The 19,695-nt window shown below is 45.7% G+C and overlaps 1 protein-coding gene across 1 annotated transcript in view; it reads right to left on the reverse strand.

Annotated features, from left to right (window-relative positions):
- Positions 1-19,695, reverse strand: part of RYR3 (ryanodine receptor 3) — a 366,040-nt gene that overhangs the window by 40,692 nt on the left and 305,653 nt on the right. The window contains exons 68-79 of the mRNA XM_073799899.1: positions 18,012-18,099; positions 17,824-17,916; positions 13,151-13,165; positions 10,208-10,378; positions 9,427-9,486; positions 7,780-7,911; positions 7,209-7,321; positions 4,350-4,446; positions 2,625-2,731; positions 2,165-2,216; positions 1,010-1,066; positions 40-139 (exon numbers count right to left, since the gene is read on the reverse strand). Coding sequence (XP_073656000.1) covers positions 40-139; positions 1,010-1,066; positions 2,165-2,216; positions 2,625-2,731; positions 4,350-4,446; positions 7,209-7,321; positions 7,780-7,911; positions 9,427-9,486; positions 10,208-10,378; positions 13,151-13,165; positions 17,824-17,916; positions 18,012-18,099 — 1,085 coding nt within the window. The remainder of the gene's footprint in view (positions 1-39; positions 140-1,009; positions 1,067-2,164; positions 2,217-2,624; positions 2,732-4,349; positions 4,447-7,208; positions 7,322-7,779; positions 7,912-9,426; positions 9,487-10,207; positions 10,379-13,150; positions 13,166-17,823; positions 17,917-18,011; positions 18,100-19,695) is intronic.

Raw genomic sequence — 19,695 nt, forward strand, 5'->3', positions numbered from 1 at the left:
TGGTAGCTAAGGGGCCCGTGTAGAAATCCCAGAAATCACCTTTGCTGGCGCTTATCATCTGAAGGACCATCTCTGCGGCTCCACGCTCATGCAGCCGAGCTTGCTGATAGAGGGTTTTCTGCTTTTCCATTTCTTTCTCCTAGAAAAAAAAAAAAAAGCGGGAAAAGATCTGTTTACCCCCAGAGAATCCACCGTGGTCAGGTGAGTTGAGAGAGAGAATCTTTACTTGCCTAAGAAGGCAACAAACATAATTTTGAACAAAACAGACTCTGGAAGTTTATTTTTCGATGCTGTCCAGCTTTCCAAAACTGTCCACCCATAATTTACTCACCTTTCGATGCGGAATTTTCTACTTTTTGTACTGATAGGTAACACAGTCTGTTCCCCTGTGATACTATAATTATAGGAAGTGACCCCAGATTAAAATGCGCTTGCTTTCAATGTTCAGTCATACAGGAAAACCTGCTGAGGGCTCAGCTGGAGTTTATCTGTAGGAAACACCCACTTACCCAGAATGCTCAGACCACACTTAACTGAGACTCTACCAGCTATGAGATGCTAGAATGTCAAGGCCTTCCAGAACTGTAATCGTCTTCATTTACTTTTACTGTTGTATACTTTGTCTGTAAAACAGTACAAGTAAACTCATGTCGCTCTATCTTGAGAGATTCAGGGTCCTGCACTGCCTCAAAATTAAGATTGTGATTAAGTACGTTGACAGAATAACGGTGCAAAAAACCATCCAGTGTCTCTACCGCTGTGAATTTTCACTTTTGAACGTTTGAATGTGCCCTTCTACGGCCCCTGTTACCACCACACTTGGGTAGAGGTAGGAGATTTTCCAGAAGAGCAAAGCTGTGGGGCCGTTTGCTGACTGAGCCAAGAGACAGACAGCAACCACAACTAATGTATTTGCCGCCAGACACCTGTGGTGGGTGAGCCATGTGGCTAATGTCAGCACCCACCCCTGAAGGCCCTCCTGCTGTCTTCCATCTTAGTGAGAACTTACTTCAAACGTTTTTTCCTTGTCTTCCTCCCCTTCTTCGTCTTCCCCACTCTGACAACTCTGAATTGCATGCAGCAGGGAGAGGAGGAGACAGACAATCAAATTAAAGGTGAGCCTTGTATGTATATGTATGGCTGGTTCACTTTGTTATACAGCAGAAACTCACACACCATTGTAAAGCAATTATACTCCAATAAAGATGCTAACAAAACAGAACAAAACAAAAAGGTGAGCCGTGTAAACAAGACTCTACTGTGTGAGGAAGGGGACAGGATGTAATTCACAGGTACCTCAGGACCTCAGCACTCTGTAAAACCAAGAACATTTGGACCACTGCAGGCAACATTCAACTATAAAGGCCACCTTTGCAGTTACCACGGGGTTCAGAAATGAGAAACGGGAACACAGCCGAGATCACACAGTCAATGGGGACCCATCGGGTTTAACCACAGACCTGAACTCTTCTACTTAGTGAAGTTCTGGTGTAAATCAAGAGACAAGAGCACAGGGAGCTGGCCTTTCTCAACAAGAACCAGGGGCTTGGACAAAAGATTAGGGAAACCCAGACTGTGAATCCCAAAGTGACCCCGTGGTGCAGCTGGCAGGGGAACGGGCGCTCCTGTACCCCAACCTACCCCCCTTGCTGCCCGACATGAAGTTCTCCCATTTGAGAAGCAGCAGTTTGCTTAACCACTTGGCATTCCAGAGGCCACCGTCCCTCTCTGTGACACAGAAACGTCATCTCTGGTCACTCCATCTCTTCCAGAGCACTAGGAACTTCCTGTAGTCTCTAGGCCTGTTTCCAAATGTACCGGACTTCCTTCACCTACAGATGTGTCTGAACAGCTGGACGTGTTCTGAGCACTGAGTAAAAATACGAGGATGAAGTGGATGCCTAAGCCCTGATTAGCTGGTTCAGAAGCATCATGAGAACCCAGCCACCAGACCCACTGTTTCTGCAAAGCTTCAAGGTTTCTATAGGATGATGGGAGAGTGGCTTATTAATGCTGCCCGTACGGCACGTGAACTGTGCGAGGCCTGGAGCCCAGGCCATGACCCAGTCCCAGGCCTGCTGCTTCCTGGGACAGCTTTCATGTGCCTGAAGAGGTCTAAGGGAAATAGAAAGACTGAGACAATGGGCAGAAAACCCACGTGTACCTTGGCCATCATGCTGGCATAGGAGGTGTACAAAGGGTCGTCTTCCAGTTTGCTGGAAAGAATGGAGGAAATATTTAGCAGGCTACCTTTGGACCCAGCAGGAAAGACCAAGTGCCGTATAAATCTTCAATGTACTAGTGAATTAATTAGAAACTCCCTCCCTCCCCCCGATTCTTAGAAACCACTGTGAAAATCTGAATCAGCCTTGGCTTGACATGGAATTCAGGGAGGAAGTTACAATTTCAGGCTGCTTCATCTTCAGACTCAGTGTCAGGCGTTATGACGAAAGGGCTTAGGTAGTTCCCCTAGAGGTTTCTTGACGGCCAAGAACAGAGCAGCCAGGAGGGCTGCTCAACTCTGGCATCCCCTCTGTGCACACTGCAACCTGCGGGAGGACGGTTTGGGGTCGACACAGCTGTGCCTGTGCCTGGGACGAGCAGGGCGCTCCGGCAGTGCTGACCTCCTCTCTGTGAGAGCATTGCGGCTAAAGTGGAGTATGATCTGATGAAGTGGGTCCGGCTGCTTTTCTGTCTTCTCCGCCTCTTCTTCTTCCACCTTGGGAGATCTCTACACAAACCAAGGCAGACAGGTTTTAGGCGCGGATTCCAGCACATGGCACACCACCGCATGCGAACAAAGGTAAGAGCACCAGGCACAGAGCGCATCACCTCAAAGCACAGAGAGAAACCGCGACGTCATATGTTTATTTCAGGACAGAAGCCCTAAGGATGCAAGGTCTGGGAATGAAATATATGTATTTTTCAGCCAATTAAAGAAACACTGCAGTTTGGGGGGTTAAAACGAAATGAAAGGAAAAGCAAAAGCCTGACCGCAGGGGAGGCGCTACAGACCCGAGTCAGCAGAACTCTCATGCAAGCTCTGGGCACCCTCGGTCAGGAGGGAAGCCCTGGAGAGTCCCCGAGAGGCCGTGTCTCTCTGTCAACACCTGACATTCCTCTTGGAGAGCTGGGCTGGGAATAGGTGTTGGGCAAGAGTTATAAAGCACTGGGGCTGTTTTGGGGTCTATTACTATTCTAGACTCAACCCACGGAAACAGTTCTCTTTCCTGCCCTCACCCCTGACCCTGAAAATCTTGCTGTTCCTGAGAGATGCCATCCTGGAGCTGTGAGCCTTGCAGTTTCTCCTCTTTTCTCTCTCTCCTTTTACAGAAAGGGAAATCTCAGCTGATGCCAGATGTATAAGTGGATTTTCCAGCAGTGGCAGAACAAGCAGGATGGACCATATTCAGTAAATTGGTGAGAACTGTGCAGGTTGTGTGAATGGTTCAGAAGAAGGGAGAGGGTTGAAATGATGTTCGTTGCCAACTTCACACTAATCAAGAAACTGGGAAAACCAAGTGACTGTCTTTCTCACCGACAGGAATATATGAAAAGACTGAAGGGCATAGAGAGAAATGGAAAGAAAATGCGGGAGGAAGGATTAAAGGAAAAAAGCCAGGAAGAGGATAAGAAACAGAGGGAGATGAGGAAAGGGAAAGAGAATGTAACATGGAAAGTGTAAATATGAGAAACACAGGGCAAGACTAATGGAGAGAAGTAGGGATGAGAGAAAAAGATAGATGGGAGAAATAAGGAAAAAGAGGAAAAGAACCAGGGCTTGGCCAAAGGAGAGGAGGGTGTATTTTCTTTCTGAACCAGGATGAAGCTCAGTGTTGCTGCCGCGATAAGCTTTTCCCCTTGCGTGTTGTTTCAAGTAGTTTTAGAGCATGAAGCCTGTTAGAGACGAGGCGTGGCAAATCTTCAGAAGGGCCAAATACAGAACTGTGAGATGCAGGAAGGGCATTTAGATATGCCTTCCCCAAAGTGGAGCTACTGACCGGACATGCAGGGCTTTGGCTGGGGTGGCTGGCCTCCTGCAACCAAGGGTGCTCAAAACTTAACTTAGCATGAACCTTCCGAGGCACGGCTGCACATCCCAAGCAACATCAGCTGTTAATGAGGACGGGGGAGGATGATCACAGGACCAGCCCCTCCAAGTGAAATTCATCCTCTGGCTCTTATGACCATTATTAGCAGGGTTTCCCCTGATAACTTATACAGTTAGCTCCTTTCAGATTTATACACCCAATTCTTTGCGCATCTTTAACGGTTAAAACGCACACACATGAATACAAAAATCAAATGCATTCGCACCCATATCTGCTCCCAGTTGAGTCAGTACTTACAGCCAAATCCTGTACTAGTTTCTCTTCAAAGGAATACTCCTCTGTTTCTATCCAAAATCTCTGATAGCCATGGAGGAAGAGGTTAATAGAGCGGTGCCTGAGCGGAAGGGGTGAGAGTGAGGTCAAGAGGGGTCCACGGGACACCTTGTTTTAGTTTGGGCGGTTAACGGTTAGTAAGCAGTTTTTGTACAATCCTTATCTTCTGATTGGTCAGGGTAGCCAAGAGCACACCGTAAGCATTCGTTTCAAAGAAACCAGAACCCTCTAACGTGGCGGATCCTGAATATCTGGTTCAAGACCTGGAGGTCACCGTAACCCTCCTCCGGTCTCCTTGGGTCTTTATCATGTTTTCCCTATAGTGAGAATTCATTAGGCCAAGGAACAGTCCTGAACTATCTGCTAAATACGGCAATTCGGTTATTCATTTTGGCGGATCACCTGTCCAGGTGATCCGATCTAAATCATGCTGATGGTGAGGGGGTCAGTCTCAGATACGCTGAAAGCAGCAAAGCGTGGCTCCTTTAAGGGCCTCTGAGGAACCACAGCTGCAAGGGCTCCAGGAAGCAAAGCTTGGGCACGCTGCACAACTTCCGTGTGCTTCACAGGTTCTAGCTGTGGCCCTGGTATGTGGGAACACTGGACACACTGGCACAAGCCACTCACTCCCTATAGGACAAGACGGACGTCTGGGAATATTAGCCGCTGAAGAGCCAGTAAGCGGTTACCCAAATGTGAGGAGGAAAGGAGAGAAAAGGAAGGTCAAGACCAGAGTCATCGAGACCTGGTCATGGTTTCCAGTAGAACACAGCCCTTACCATCTTTCTTCAAAATCTGACCAATCAGAGTTTTTTTTAAAAATTGTACAAATTTGTGTCTTTATGGGTCATGTTAAATCATGGTCAAGAAAGGAGGAGTGTGCAGAGAATGAGCGGGTCTCTCCACAGGTTACATTACCATTAAAATGAGTATAAGCCTGTCATACTGAGTTTTTTCATTAACCTTTTCCAGCCAAACCCGTTGAAAGGTGCTCAGGAAGAAATTGTTAATTTTGTGTCTGGGGAAAAGCATACAGGTTTTCTTTTAAAAACTCACATCAGAGAAACAGTTTCCATATGATAAAATAAATCCCTTTAGCCCTTTAGTTTGGAAGACTCCATGTAGTTTAGATCCTCATAAAATGGAGAAAAGGAGCGGACTCCACCACTAGCTTCTTAGGTAGTTAGTTTTTATTGTCGTTATGAAATCTCCGTATAATTCTCCATGCTAGGGAGAAATCCAGGGCAACCCTCTAAAACAGCTGGGTTAGGGGCTGGGGTGGCCACGTTTCATCAAGGACACAGTGAATTCCTGGACTTACTATTATCCATACAGGGACAGAGTCGTTGAAGGAGCAACCAAAATATTACGGTACTAACATTGTCAGTGGATTTAGAAAAAAACTGCTTGTTTTTGAGAGATGTAATTGCCGCCTAGCTGGCCCTGGAGGCATGTGCTTAAAGCTGAGCCCTTCTGGAGGTCACGTTAGCACATCAGGTATGGCTCTCTACCAGAGGGGAAAGCCAATGCCTCCTTGATGTTTTACCACTTCTAGAAAACAGACAAAAGTCCTAGGCGTTTTTGCGTTTTCTACTGGACTATACATTTCATTTGTCTGCCAGGGCTTCAGCAGGCTTCATGCCCATGACTTCCTGACTTAATTTTTCAGCTTTTTATTCATGAATTCTACTTGATTTGCCTCCACCTTTCCAGAGACACTAGTTTATTTTCTCAGGAGACCTGTAGGAGCAGGTGTGTGTCTCAGAGGCCGTGATTCTCCACCATCTTCAAAGACCCTAACTAGGAGAGCTCAGTTGGCCAGCTGGCTCAGGACAGGGATATAGGACACTCTCGACAGATGATGGCCAAGATGCACAATTAGATGAAAGCAAAATGTCAAGCATAGGAATACTCTTTCATCTGATATTCCAAAGAAACACATTTATTTACATGGGATTCAGAATTTACTTGGCCAAGTCAGTTTATTTTTCCTGACCAGGTGAGGACGTTCCTATTGATTTGAAAGGTGATGAAGCAGTGGCTATTCAACTACCAGCTTTGTTTATGATCACAGGCTCAACCTTACTGACTGTGCAATTAGTTTGAGGATGGGAACGTTGCCGTATCACCAATGACACCGAGTCAGCCTCAGGGGTCGACACTGGCCCAGTCTATACCCATGCTCTGCCCTATGTTGACACAGCATGTGTTCACACACAATCCAGAAAAGCCTTCACATATATTTGACTTCAGATTATAGACTAAACATCCAGGGAAAGGCCTCATGCCCATGACTGGCCTCTTGGGCCATCTCTAACCAGTGCCCTTTCTTTATCCTGAAGGCAAGTACATCATGCTGAAGAAGTCTCAGGTTACATTTCTGTACTTGCTGAGGAAACATAATAATTTTGGTGTCATCCAATACTTGAACATGGAAATATTGTTTGATCTGTGGATGGAATTTGGGGTAAAGTATTTTAGAAAGCAGTTCCCTTTTTCCAGGGTGCCTTTACAGCTGCACAAAGAATCCCACAGGGCAAAACTAGAGAGCTTCCATCTGCTTACGTGGCTGACTTTACAGTGCAAAACGGTGAGCTGAGGCAGGCTTGGGGGCACGAAGGAATCTCATCTACTTTCAGTTTTTATGCTTACCTTAGCAGGCCATTATACTACGTGCAGACTGTAATGGCTCTGTGGGTGAAGGACTCCAATCTCTACCTCTGGGATCATGAGGGTCAGGGCCAGAAGAGAGCACAGCTCTGGGAGGATACCTTAATTCTCATCTCTGACTCACATGCCAGGAGAAAATGATAGAATACTTGCCTGGGCAGGTTGTAGAGAGGGGCCATCCTGAAACAGGCCACCACTGCCCGTTTCCGCTGCTTTGATAGCAGTTTGTGCCAGACCGCCTTCTTGGACCTCAAAGGCTGTTCCACCTGAGAAGAAACCACATGGGTAGGTGCACACCAGGCTGATCTGGGTCGCAGAAGGTAGTCACCTGCAGCCCAGACTTCTCAACCCTAGAAGAATTTTGATTTCTCAACTGTAGTCAGCAAAAGGTACCCAGCACTAAATGATTCAGTCTGTGGGAGGCTTAGGTTTTCTTTCTTTTCCCAACTGCTTCTGGTGGCTTATTGCTTTACAAATGAGTAGGGAGCTTGGATGGGTCATTTGAACTAATGGGAAAAATTTTTCAAACACTGGGAATGTTAAGCATTGAGCAGTCTTGCTACAACGAGGCACCAAGATGACACTTTGGGGGTAGGCCAGGATGATCCTTGTTCCTTGCTTTCTGTCTTACAAGGGTGCTCTTAACTAAGAGCTGAGTGTGGAGAAGTTTTATATTTTGCAGGGTAGTCTTCCTTCCTCAATCCTCAGGGTAGACGCTACTTACCTGCTCTAGGTGGAAGACAGCTGCTGAAATTCTCTGCACACGCTCCACTGTCTTTTCTGGGTTGGAAGGTTCTTCACTCTTCAAAACATCCTTGTATAGGTTCAGTTGCCACTTTACAGCCGGGTCATCAGACTGCAAATTGAAGCATGTACATGAAATGAGCAATCTCTTATACCTCTTGAACTGAAAAGGCCTTTTACTCCTAGCATGGTTCCACAGTATTCAAGAGTCTTTTCTATTAATTCCTCTCTCATTTTCTCTATTATCTTTTTCTGGAACAATGGAGACGCTTTGTAGGAATTTCTCATTCTAGCCTACATGTCTCTTAACCTTCTGTCATATTTTCCACCCCTTTCTCTCTGCTCTGCCTTACGATTTCCTTAAATCGAGCTTCCAATTCATAAATTCTCTCTGCAGCTGTATCTACTATATTTTTTAACCTATAACTTGAATTTTTAATTTCAATGATTATTTTTAACTTCTAAAAATCACTGTGAGGTCTTTTTCAGTGCCACCTCCCCTCTCCTTTTTAAAAAATAATGTCCAAGTCTTGCTTTATAGTTTACATTGCTGCCTTTATCTCTTTAAATATTTCAACCACACTTTAAAAATTCCTTTCGGTAGCTCCTTAGGCTTGAATTCTTCATTTCGTGGCATTTTCTGACTCTCTAATGGTGGTGGATTTCCTTTCACACCGTATTTTTATGAGCTTGTATTCAGGAGGAGTTTTGTTGACTAGCATCTCAGCCCATATTCTAGCAGGTAGACACTCTCTAAGTGGTTCCATGGCTGTTTTTACAGATGATTCATGGGGTTCACTGGTTCAAGGCCAGTTTTATGTACGTTTCTTGCTCTACATTCATGCACAGCATGGGAAGTTAGGCCCCACACTCCTGTTCCAGGTTACTAAAAACCCCAGCCCCTATAATATATATATCTGGTCAGGAGAGCTCTGCAAGTTTTCCCAACTGCATCATCTTCTCTTCATTACTATGATTTAGAGCACCTATTTTCTGGCACTTGGAATTTCTTTTTACTGCCTTTTTTGTAGTATATTTTACCCACCAGGAATTCCTACATATTTGGGATGGAAAGGAGAGGCTATTTGTGTCACTTTAATCTTCCATCTCAGAGCATAATATAATGTATCTGAGGAAAGAGTTGTTCAGATGTGCAGGCTTGCAAAAATCTTAAATAGCCTTAAAATCAAAACTGGTCTTGATTTTTTTTTGTTTGTTTTTTTGGGTTATATCAACTCAGGTACAAAGTTACTTTGTTTACAAATCTCTAGAGCTGGAAGTGCTAAAACTTCCCCCAGGTGTCTGTTCCCCTCTTTAACAAAGCTCACAGTCAGTAAATTCTGAGACCTAATCTAACCCCCCTGCTATGGCTTGATGCTCACACAGTGGGAGGTGGGAAGACATGTTTTACTGGGCCTCTCTGCAACAGCAAAGGAAAGAACAAAAATTAAGGGCCAAAAAAATGAAAAACTAAGGGCAGAGAGTTAGTTCTACCGATTAAGCACAAGTACTCTGAGGCTGTTTTTAGAACACATTTAAAAAAACATGAGTAAACTAAGTGGGTGTGTGGCACCCTGCAGCCAGAAGGAAGCCTGTGTGAGTTCTCATTGTCTTCCTGCTGCATCACCTTTTCCTGCAAGTGCAAGTTATTCCACAGATGTTCCTTCACCTCTTCGTCTGTGTCCTTCTGTGGAAAGAGATGTTGAATTTTATTCCTACAGGTCAATATGGAAATATAAAGCAGGGATGCACTGAGGGCCAATGGACAGTTTTGCTGCAATCTTTATTACGAGGACAAAAGAATAGAATTGACAGAGACTCGTCCCAAAGGGCATGCGCTGACTCCCAAGTCAGCTGTAAAGACAATGGGGTGTTGCGACTTCCCTGGTGGTGCAGTGGTTAAGAATCCGCCTGCCAATGCAGGGGACACGGGTTTGAGCCCTGGTCCAGGAAGATCCCACATGCTGCAAAGCAACTAAGCCCATGTGCCACATCTACTGAGCCTGTACTCTAGAGCCCACAAGCTACAGCTACTGAGCCCGCGTGCCACAACTACTGAAGCCCGTGTGCCTAGATTCCGTGCTCCACACAAGAGAAGCTACCACAATGAGAAGCCCAAGCACCGAAACGAAGAGTAGCCCCCACTCGCCACAACTAGAGAAAGCCCAGGTGCGGTAATGAAGACCCAATGCAGTCAAAAATAAAATAAATTAAAAAAGATATATATATATATATATATAAATGGTAAATTAAAAAAAAGAAAAAAAGATGATGGTGCGTTGCCACTGTGCACCTTGGCACCTCTGTGTCCATTGGTCTCCAGGGAAGAAGGACAAATCCTTTAGGGGCTGAGCACTGATCACCACCACCTGTATTACATGCTCCACCAAAGCAGATGGGCGACTTACATAGCTGTACCGTGATTTTGCGAGGGAGATCAGCTCCTGATCGCCTGGGGTGCACATATTCAAACCAATGGGCAGCATTTTCTTGAGTGCAGCCACGATGAGGGAGGTCTGGATGGAATACAAGTCCCCCCTCCGCTTCGTCTTCTTCCTCTCCTGGTCCTGTCCTCCAGACTAGGAGATGAGGTTGAAACAAACGGGTTGAGTGACTCTGAAAGGCACCGCCTCACCTTGGAGGCAGCCTGCCTCCTGTGGCCCCATCAGTACAGGGTGGGCCTTTCTATTAAACATTTCAGAGGACAGTAAAGGAGCATATGAAACAAAGACAACCAGGTGGCCCTTCAAGACCGGCCCTGACCCTGAGCCCTCTCCTTGTGCGCATGCTCACGGAACCACGTGACCAGACACACACCACGGACACGCACGGTCTCTGTTCGCTGACATCTGGGCAGTATGAACAAACTGGTGTTTCTACTAAAAGAATGATTCGATAACTGACAAAATGACTGCAGAGAAGAACTGAGAATCCTGATGCTGGGCGGCAGTAAACAAGTGAAAGAGCATCTACCCCAGAACAACTGCTGGTGGCCGGGGCTGAAGCGAGCCTTCTGGAGCACCTGCATCCCACTCAGCCTCTGCTCAAGGCAGCACACGTTCCTGCAGGAAAAGGGGAACCCCCAAGTAGGTAGGGCTGCTTTGGGATCTGGCTGGGACAGAGTTAGGAGAAACAGTGCAGACAAGTGAGGGAACGCCCCAAGTCTGGGGGAGTCTGCCCTCTTCTGGTTACACTTGCTCACCCCTTTCTGGGAGCGTTCATCCAATGAAGTGGGAGGTTTGAGAGAAGAGGCCAATGCACTAGGCTATGGCGGCCCCAGGCAACCGACTGAGGACCCTCTGCACCCACAGCACGAGGCGGGTATGGGTGGGCTCAGCAAAACAAGGCTCTGCGGTGACCCGATTTTCCCGAGTCAGGTTCCAAAAGAGCAAAGCGGCCCGCGTGGTACGTCATTTGCTGGACCCTGCCTCAGCTGAGTGGGCTCTTGCTGGAAGTGAGGAAGGGCTGGGTGGCCAGAGGCAGAGAATGAAGTCAGGGACCATGACAGGGCAGAATCGGGGCTCATTAAAACTTCTGCTTTATGAGGGCCTTCAAGTGTTTGCAGCATCCAGGCGGTCACGCTGTGGTTCACAACAACCCAAACACATGAGGCTCTGGGAGCAGGGGAGAGTCCAGATGCCTCCTCTGGAACTGGCTTGTAAGACCTGGGGCCCTGGGCTGGAACAGAATTTGTTTTGTGAAGGACTGGCTTTCTGAGAGAAGATTAAGTACGGTCAGAATTCACACCGTCTTGGGGCTGATCTCTTTAAATTACTTCCCAAAGTGTGAAGGAAGTTCATAATTATTAATGGACACTCTTAAAATAGTGGCGACTTCTTCTACCCAGCTTGTGGTGGCTAAACCTTCGGGTGGTTACACCACAGAAACCACAGTGAAATCCCTGGCCAGCAAAACCCAGTCTGACCAAATACTGCCAGACGACTCTACTTGTGCCTCGTGCTCCAAAACAACAGGTCAGATCCAGGACAGCAGTGGGAGGCGGCAGTGAGAAACATGAGGAGGGAGGGGGATGTGAGACAGACAGGCAAGATACACAGTGTCTTATGTTCTAGACACACAGTAGACGGCTGGTTCACACAAAGACCTCAAGAGCTCTATCATTTACCGAGTGCTCGCTGGGTTCCTTAGATGTTCTATCAGGTAGAGAATTCTAAAGGTTGTGCCTAACGCAGAACTCATTTAAAGTCTAAACTACCTTTGAAAATTGTAAGGGTAATTTGTGAGGTTCTATCTTCAGATTGTCCGTAGAGGATAGAACCCAGTTTTGTGAATATAAATTATGAGGTATTGTTACATATACATTACATATAAATGTAAGAGGTAAATAGTAACATGCAGTATACAATCAAGGAAGTATGCAATATAGAACTCTGTGGATTTGACATGCAATTTAAATAATTTCTTGCTCACTATTTTATTTGGCCAATCTCATGCTGTTCTAACTACAAATGCTAAATATATGACGTGGCTCCAACGTGCCTGCTACTTAAATAAAGCGTTTCTAATCCTCCCAACAAGGCTGAGATACCCAGTCAGTTTTATAAAGGGGAACATGATGTTCAGAGCAGTTAAGTGATTTTTCCAAGGTCACACAGCAGTTAAGAGTCTGGGCCAACATCCAGGCCGACATCTACCTGGCCAAGGCTCCATTTTCCTTTTCTAACTAAGAGCTGCACATGACCTGGTTCCTGCACATCTCCCTGTCTCTGCTACAGACCTGAGTGCAGAGGGCTTGGGACGAGTGGCAGCAGACACGCATCAGTGGAGGCATAGAGAAATATTTCCAGGCAATAACCTGTATAGGTTACTAGAAAATTGTCCCAGGGTTTATTCCACATTTTATGCAAAAACTCATGGCTATTTCCAATCCCTGCTGCTGATTCCAAATCCTTGACTTTAGTCCTTGGAAAACTCTCTTTGACGCATAGGAGCCTTGCACAAGAGGCAGACATGTATAGTGTGGAAGGGCTGGGATCACTAACAGCAGATAAGAGGAGTGAGTCTCCCGAGCTCTCGGCCCCAGTCAGCGTCCCTATCTGTTAGTATGCGGGCTGCAGAGTGGGCAGCTGGGGAAGGGAGCAGAGATAGCAAGGAGACCTCGGATAGGGCGAGGCTTGGCTGGCTTCCCCGGCTTCCCCATTCCGAGGGTGGGTGGGGCCTACATTCACTCTTTGACAGGCAGTTGTCTTCCCTGAAGCAGGCCCTGGGGACCTCCAGGTGGGAAAATCCATTCTGTACCACCCCCACGGTGATCACAGTGCAGAGGGTGGCCAGAGCCTGGCACCTCTAATACTAGGACAGAAAAGACACGTCATGCATTTGACCTGTACCTTTACTTGCATGGCCTGTGTGGAAAGACAAGAGAAAAGAAACAAGAAGTCAGTCAGTGAAAGCAGGGGTCCAAGACACAGGCACCACATGTTAGTCACAGCTCTTTCACCCCCATTCCTCTGCCAACACAATAGAAAACCAACGGCTCTGGAAGCCGGTTGAGCACAGCATGAAGAGCGGGTGGGAGGTTAGGATGGAGGTTAATTGGATCAAAAGGACTTACACCCAGACCAAGCAGTGCATCCCTGGGGCAAGGTCATCAGAGACCAGCCTTCCAGAGTGTGTGACCCTCAGACCCTGGTGGTCTTCAGATCTGGCCACCCAAGTGAACTCTTAGATCTCATGCCTTCCCCACCTCCCACCTCCCTCCTGGCACCTGGGTGGGATGCAGACAATCTGTCATGTAACCAAAGACCCCAATTTTCTTTTTTCCTTCCACCCACCACATTATCACCTCCAGAAGATCTGTGGTTACAAAAAGAGTAGGGAGAACTGAACTAACGGGCCATGTGTGTGCTTCCCCTAAAAAAAGTTTCTAAAAAATGTACTCTAGGAATATCCAAGGTGGTTCAGGATCACCCCACAGCCCAAAGGATGGGGAATCTCCCTTCTGTGCTGTGACCTTTAAATATATACCTTAGGTCAAAGGCTCCTACACGCTATAGGTTCTAATTTTATTATTTTCTTCACATATTGCTAGGATTAGTTAACTCAATGCATTTCCCTAATGCTGGAAATGCTTTTATTTATGTGTGTATGTAAATATGTATTTATCTATCGATCTATTTATGCATCTTTTAAATGTTAGCTGAAACTTTTTATTTCCGTAACAGAAATCTAGAAATTCCTATACCTTCAAAATCATGTCATTTCCCCACACTTTATCACCAATAGTTTATGACCAAATAGACAATTTATGTGTGAACTTTAAAAAAACAGAGACTCTTAAGGGAAAAGGAGTTGGAGGAGGACACAGCACACGGTAGGTGGTGTGCTGTGTTGAGACAGCACACGGGGAGGCTTCGGAACGAGGGCAGAGCTGTACCATCTGAAGTGCTCATCCCCACTGAGGGGGTGAGGGAAGTAGAGACCAGTCAACCCAACGATAGATGGTAGAGGGAAAGGTGAATGTCCAGAAGCCAGTCTGAGAATGAGAGAGCAAGAGGGAGAAGGAGAGTGAGACAGAGAGAAAGAGAGAGAGAGAGGCACCAAAGGAGGAGGGAGGGCAGTAAGAGAACAGGGAAGGGTAGAGGAGGGAATGGTAGAGAGAAGAGGGGGAGGGGATGGGAGACAGAGATGAAGTGAATGGGGGAGGGGAGGGGGAAAGACAGGGAGAAGAAGAGAGAGAGGGAACAGGAAGGGGGAGAGAGAAGAGACGGGGGACGGGGGCAGAGGGAGAGAGAGTACTTGAACTACACAAGTGCAAGAGCAAAGGGAATACAAATGAAAGTGAAAAAAGGTGGGGGGAGGGTGGAGGGAATGAGAGAAGCGAGTGAGCAGCTAGGGGGATGGGAAGAAGAAGCAAACTAAGTCACACACGTCATTCTGAATACCCTGGACAAGCACAAAGGTGTCTTCTCAACTCCTCCCTGCCCTTTTCCAATTCACTGAAATCACGCTCATGGGGTGAAGTGGCTTTACACGAGGCACTCTAACATGTGCTGCATCACAACTCTTTTACTGTTTATAATCTTGGTCAAGGAACTGGCATTTCTTGGGCTAAACACATTCTAACTTACCATTCCCCTCTGAGGAAGCTGCTGCCATTTTTCCAGAAAACAAAACGAGTTTAAAAACAAAACAAAAACCACCGTGCTCAGCTTAGTTATGTATTGCTGAACATATATTTGCAAACTGGTGTTATACAAACAAAAGACAATACAATGAGCTCTCCCCAAAACGTGCTTTAGCTGCTGGAAAAAAGGACACATCTTTGAACTGACCTTCAATTGATCAAGTAAGAACAGTGTGGCCCACTGTATATTTTTTCCACTTCCTTTCCATCTGCAATGGCATGTGCAGTGTGTGTGGGCGTGCAGCATTCCAGCACACATATCTCTGCCACATGCACGGAGGCCAACTTCATTTATCCAACACCAGAATTCAATTATGAGTGCAGATAAAAGCAAGCACAGGTGACCATGCAGATCAGGTAGTAGAGAGAACATGTAATTTCAGGGAGGCAAAGGCAATGGGGATTCAGCAGATAATAAAGACAATACCCCCTCCCCATCCTCGCAATATGTAGTTCTACATCCAAAAAATACCAGAAATGGCTATGAGTTGCTGTTTATTGGAGGTATGATATCTCTCTGTCTGAAATAATGTGCTGCATTTATGTAACATTATTCAATTCTAGAGATGCATTTAAAACTGACTTTCCAACAGGGCCTACTAGTAGAGCTGCGAGAAGCCAGGCAGTAAGCTCTAGCCCATTCTACAGATTGGTAAACTGGGGCCCCGAGAAGTTAAGTGGACGATGCAAGGCCATACCTATACCGAGCAGCTGGGCCAAGAGTGGGACTTTGCTTCCTTTCAGGCTCTAGTCCTGTTTGCTACTACACTTTGTGCCTCAACTGAGGCCACAGGAACAATATGAATATCTGTTACCCTGAGAAGCACAGCAAATATTATTTAACATCTAGGGAGTGTCCTTACATCCACTACACTGTAACTTTGACCCTCTCCAACACATCTCAGAAAAAACTGGCATACAATGTCAATGGAAATGAAATGAAAGCATCTGCCCCTATGGACTAACCTTACCAGCAGGAAAGATGCACAGGTTCTGAATACGCTCATCCTCTGACAAGACTAACATACCCTTTTCCTCGTTCAGTGATGTGAGTGAACAACTTCAGGTTAGTCTGTTAGTAGGTTAGTTTTGAAACATCATTCTTTGTCACCTCTTCTCTTTCCAAGTATAAACCCAAGGACCCTGAGTAGCCATTCATCACCAGAGGGCTGAGATTATCTTTGCCATTTCTGCTCATCTGGGATCCAAATCCTTGTACCAGAATCCTTTTCTTTGCTTTTTTGCCATCCGCTGACAATAACAATGGATGCTAGCTGGTTCAGTCAAAAGCCAAAAGATCTACCCCAAGTTGAAGGTAGCAAGGAATCTGTCTGGGATTCAGTGACTTTCGGTAGGTGGACAGGGTCAAACGAGACACTGTAATGGCTGTAAGAAGACCCTTCAGAGGGAACTTAGGGATAGATATCCAGGGATCAGGAGTCTGAAAATATCCTTCCTCCTGTACCTCACCTGAGCAGCTGTGTATGCCAAAAGTCAAATGCAAAATAAACTTTGGAAAATCAAATAAAAATTATCCAAAGCACAAAAGGATGCACCTTAAGTAAGCTTCCTTTGCAGCAAAGATTCCTCTTGAATGTGAATATATATACACCTAATCTCTCTACATCGTATGTGCACAGTTCTATTTATCAAACTTTACCAAACAGCGCATACCAGATTCTAAACTCCAAGAATCAAATTTTGGATGCTGGAAGAAGTGTTAATGTCAACATAGCTTAAAGATGGAAGGGATGGAAAGTGCAGAGTGATTGCAGCTGACCAGAGCTAGGCACGCTTGGTGAAGTTTTGGGTGTTGAAGTTTTCACTTTTGGTGGCCCCTGGTCTGCAACTCTGCATACAAAGGTCTTCTATCACAAATGGTTATTTGGAAGGTTGCCCCAAGAGCTTTGCTACAAACCCGCGACTGTCATCTTTCCAGAACTGGTTCTCACTTCTGAGGGGTTCCCGTGCACACTCCACCTTCCTGGTCCTCAGAGGCAGCACTGTACCAGCAGTGAGAGAGATGCGCATCTCAGGTGTCACACGTCTCTTATACGTGACAGTACAGTCAACCCTCACCCAGGCACGCTTCTCAGGGGAAGAGAGTCCAGGTAAGCCATGACAGCCGGGAACGAAACAGCACATTTAGGTAAGCCTTGTTTTTGTGTGTACACCTAAAGGAGTGTGTCTGAGAATTCTCTCCAATAAACACAGCAAAACCTCACTGTGCAGAGCTGACTCAGGGGGAACCCGGAGGCCGGCTGCCCCTCCTGTATTCAATACTGCGACACCCTCCCTGTAGGTGACTCTGTTTTCAGACAGATCTTTGGAACGCCCTCTTTCAAACATTTCCCTGCAGGGGGATGGACAAATGTTTGGGTTTCTGAATGCAACTCACGTGGAAAATAAACAGAAGGCATTAAGAGGTCAGCACAGCTGAAATAAAGCAGCTACTAGATGTTCAAGATAGGAAGAAAATAAGTGCACTGTAAGAATATGTGTCTACGAAATCTTCAAAGCAAGGCGATGTCCTCACAGCTAATTAAAAGGTGGCTCTAGGCACATGTATTTTTGTAGCTTTTCTACACAGCAAGTAGTTCTACTTTAAAACAAGTAACAGCAGCTTTTGTTTTGGCCTTAGGCAAGTCTTGAAACTTAAACTTTTTGATGCACAAAGCAGCTACTTATTCATAAAATGTGATGACCATGCTTGTTTGAGAGCAGTTTCTTCTGGCTCATTCTCAAAGAAAGAACAGTGGACCTGTTGGTCTCTGTTGTTTGACCTAAACGCAGTAGGAGCTAATCCCTTCATACACCCAAGACATGTAGCTTAGGTCAAGGTTGGAGAGTCTTTGGAATTGATTTCTATGGACTTACTTTTGACATCTTGCTTTTGCTGTCTCCAGTTAAAAATGCCAAATTATTAATTTCGTTCTGAATCACAAAATTTTGCTCTTCCCTCTTGAAGTTCTAAGTGGGGGGAAATAAAAAAGCAAACATTACAAGAAAGTTGAGGTGTACCTTTCACCACCAACTCTAAATCCAGGGCCCCCATCTGTGCTTACGTGAGATTTACACCACAGGATGAAGACCTCTGCCACCATGCGGAAGAGCTGGTCAGAGTCAGCATCGGGGCTTTTGAGCCAGTTAGATCTGAGGTGAAAGATAAGTGAATATGCATGTGGAATTCAGCAATGATTGAAAGAGTCACACTCTAAAAATTATACCGACACCAGATGCACACATTTATCCGGATAAAATTGCATTCCCATAGAAGGCAATCTTCAGAGAGACTAAATATCAATATATTCCTTGCATGCTTAGATATAGGCATGCAATTGTTGTAGGTATTTTTGAAGACCTACAATAATCATTTCCATGTTACCAAAGGATTCCAGGATTCTCTTAGCAAACAGAGGTCAGAAATCAACATTTCAAAATGGTCAAAGGTAAGGTTTTGTTTTCCTTTAAACTGAAGAGGTGATGCAGGTTACATTCTAAGTTTCGGGACAGGCCTCCTTTAATCCTCAAGTCTAGCAAGACTAGGAAAGTCTTGGTCAGTATGACATCTAATCTTGTCAAACCTCTGAAATTGTGAGCACTCTATAAACTGTTCAGGCCTTGCCCGTTTTCCTTTCAAAGCCACTTTTATGAATGAAATCTGTAAGACAATAATTTTTTTTAACTGTTATATAAAGTGTATAGGCAGAGACCACACACCTCCTATGCCCTTTGAAATGGTTTGCAAATTCCCTACAAATAGGCATTACTCATTAAAAAAAAATACTAGGCTAGGTTAAGAAATTTCACAGCGGCGGCAAGAAGGCTCAATTGCAGTAGAATTCAGTCATTTCCTAAAAGTTGTCTTGCCCCTATCTTGTGCGTTTGAATTATATTTTGAAATGGCTGGGTGAGTAAATATCTGCATAAAGTAACACATTAGAAATTAAATTGTCTCTCGTCTTTCTTAAAGAAAACTTTGGGGCTGTCATGAATGGTCTAAAAAACCTAATGTCCCTTGGTTGTATGCATGGTAATAGCTATCAAAAAGCCAGTTCCCTAAGCCCTGGGACATCAGACTGAATTGCTCTGAGCAGCCTGTACCGTCTGCCCATTCACGGAAGGCACCAGGCTAAGGAAGAAAGGTGAAGACTCATGAGGCCAAGACCACCTCTGGATTCCTTTCTCATCTCCTCAATTCCTTCCCGCCCTGAGTTCCAGCCTCATGGACATTTTTGTCTAACCTTCCTTGTTTTCTACCTCAACTAGCCTCTCCTTTATAGGCAGACACTACAGGTGGTCTGCCCAACACTCATTCTCCTCTTCTTCCTTAGGCACAAACCCCCATTTTACTCCGGGTGGCACTGTGCCCTGCTGAAGGTCACATTACCCAGCCCCCCTCGAGGGACAGCCGTGGAGCTAAGTTCTGATCAATGAGATGGAAGAGGAAGCTGTTGGATGAGCCTTCTGGAAACTCTCTAAAAAGGATCAGATAGCTGAAGGTGCCCTTCTGCCTTTCTACTTCCTCTCTGGAATGAAAGCACGACAGCTCAAACTCTAACTGGCATGTTGCACCTGAAGTAACTTTGAACATGGACGCCAATGCTGAGGACAGAAAGACAGAGGAGTGAGGGTTTCTAACGAAGAGCGGCCGTACTGGCCATGGACTGGCTATCTCTGGACTTCCTTCACGTGTGAGATTTAACTTCTAATTTAAGCCACTCTATAAGGTATCCATCACTAGAAGCC

The sequence above is a fragment of the Tursiops truncatus genome, chromosome 2 (assembly GCF_011762595.2).
Source record: "Tursiops truncatus isolate mTurTru1 chromosome 2, mTurTru1.mat.Y, whole genome shotgun sequence".
Lineage (NCBI taxonomy): Eukaryota > Metazoa > Chordata > Mammalia > Artiodactyla > Delphinidae > Tursiops > Tursiops truncatus.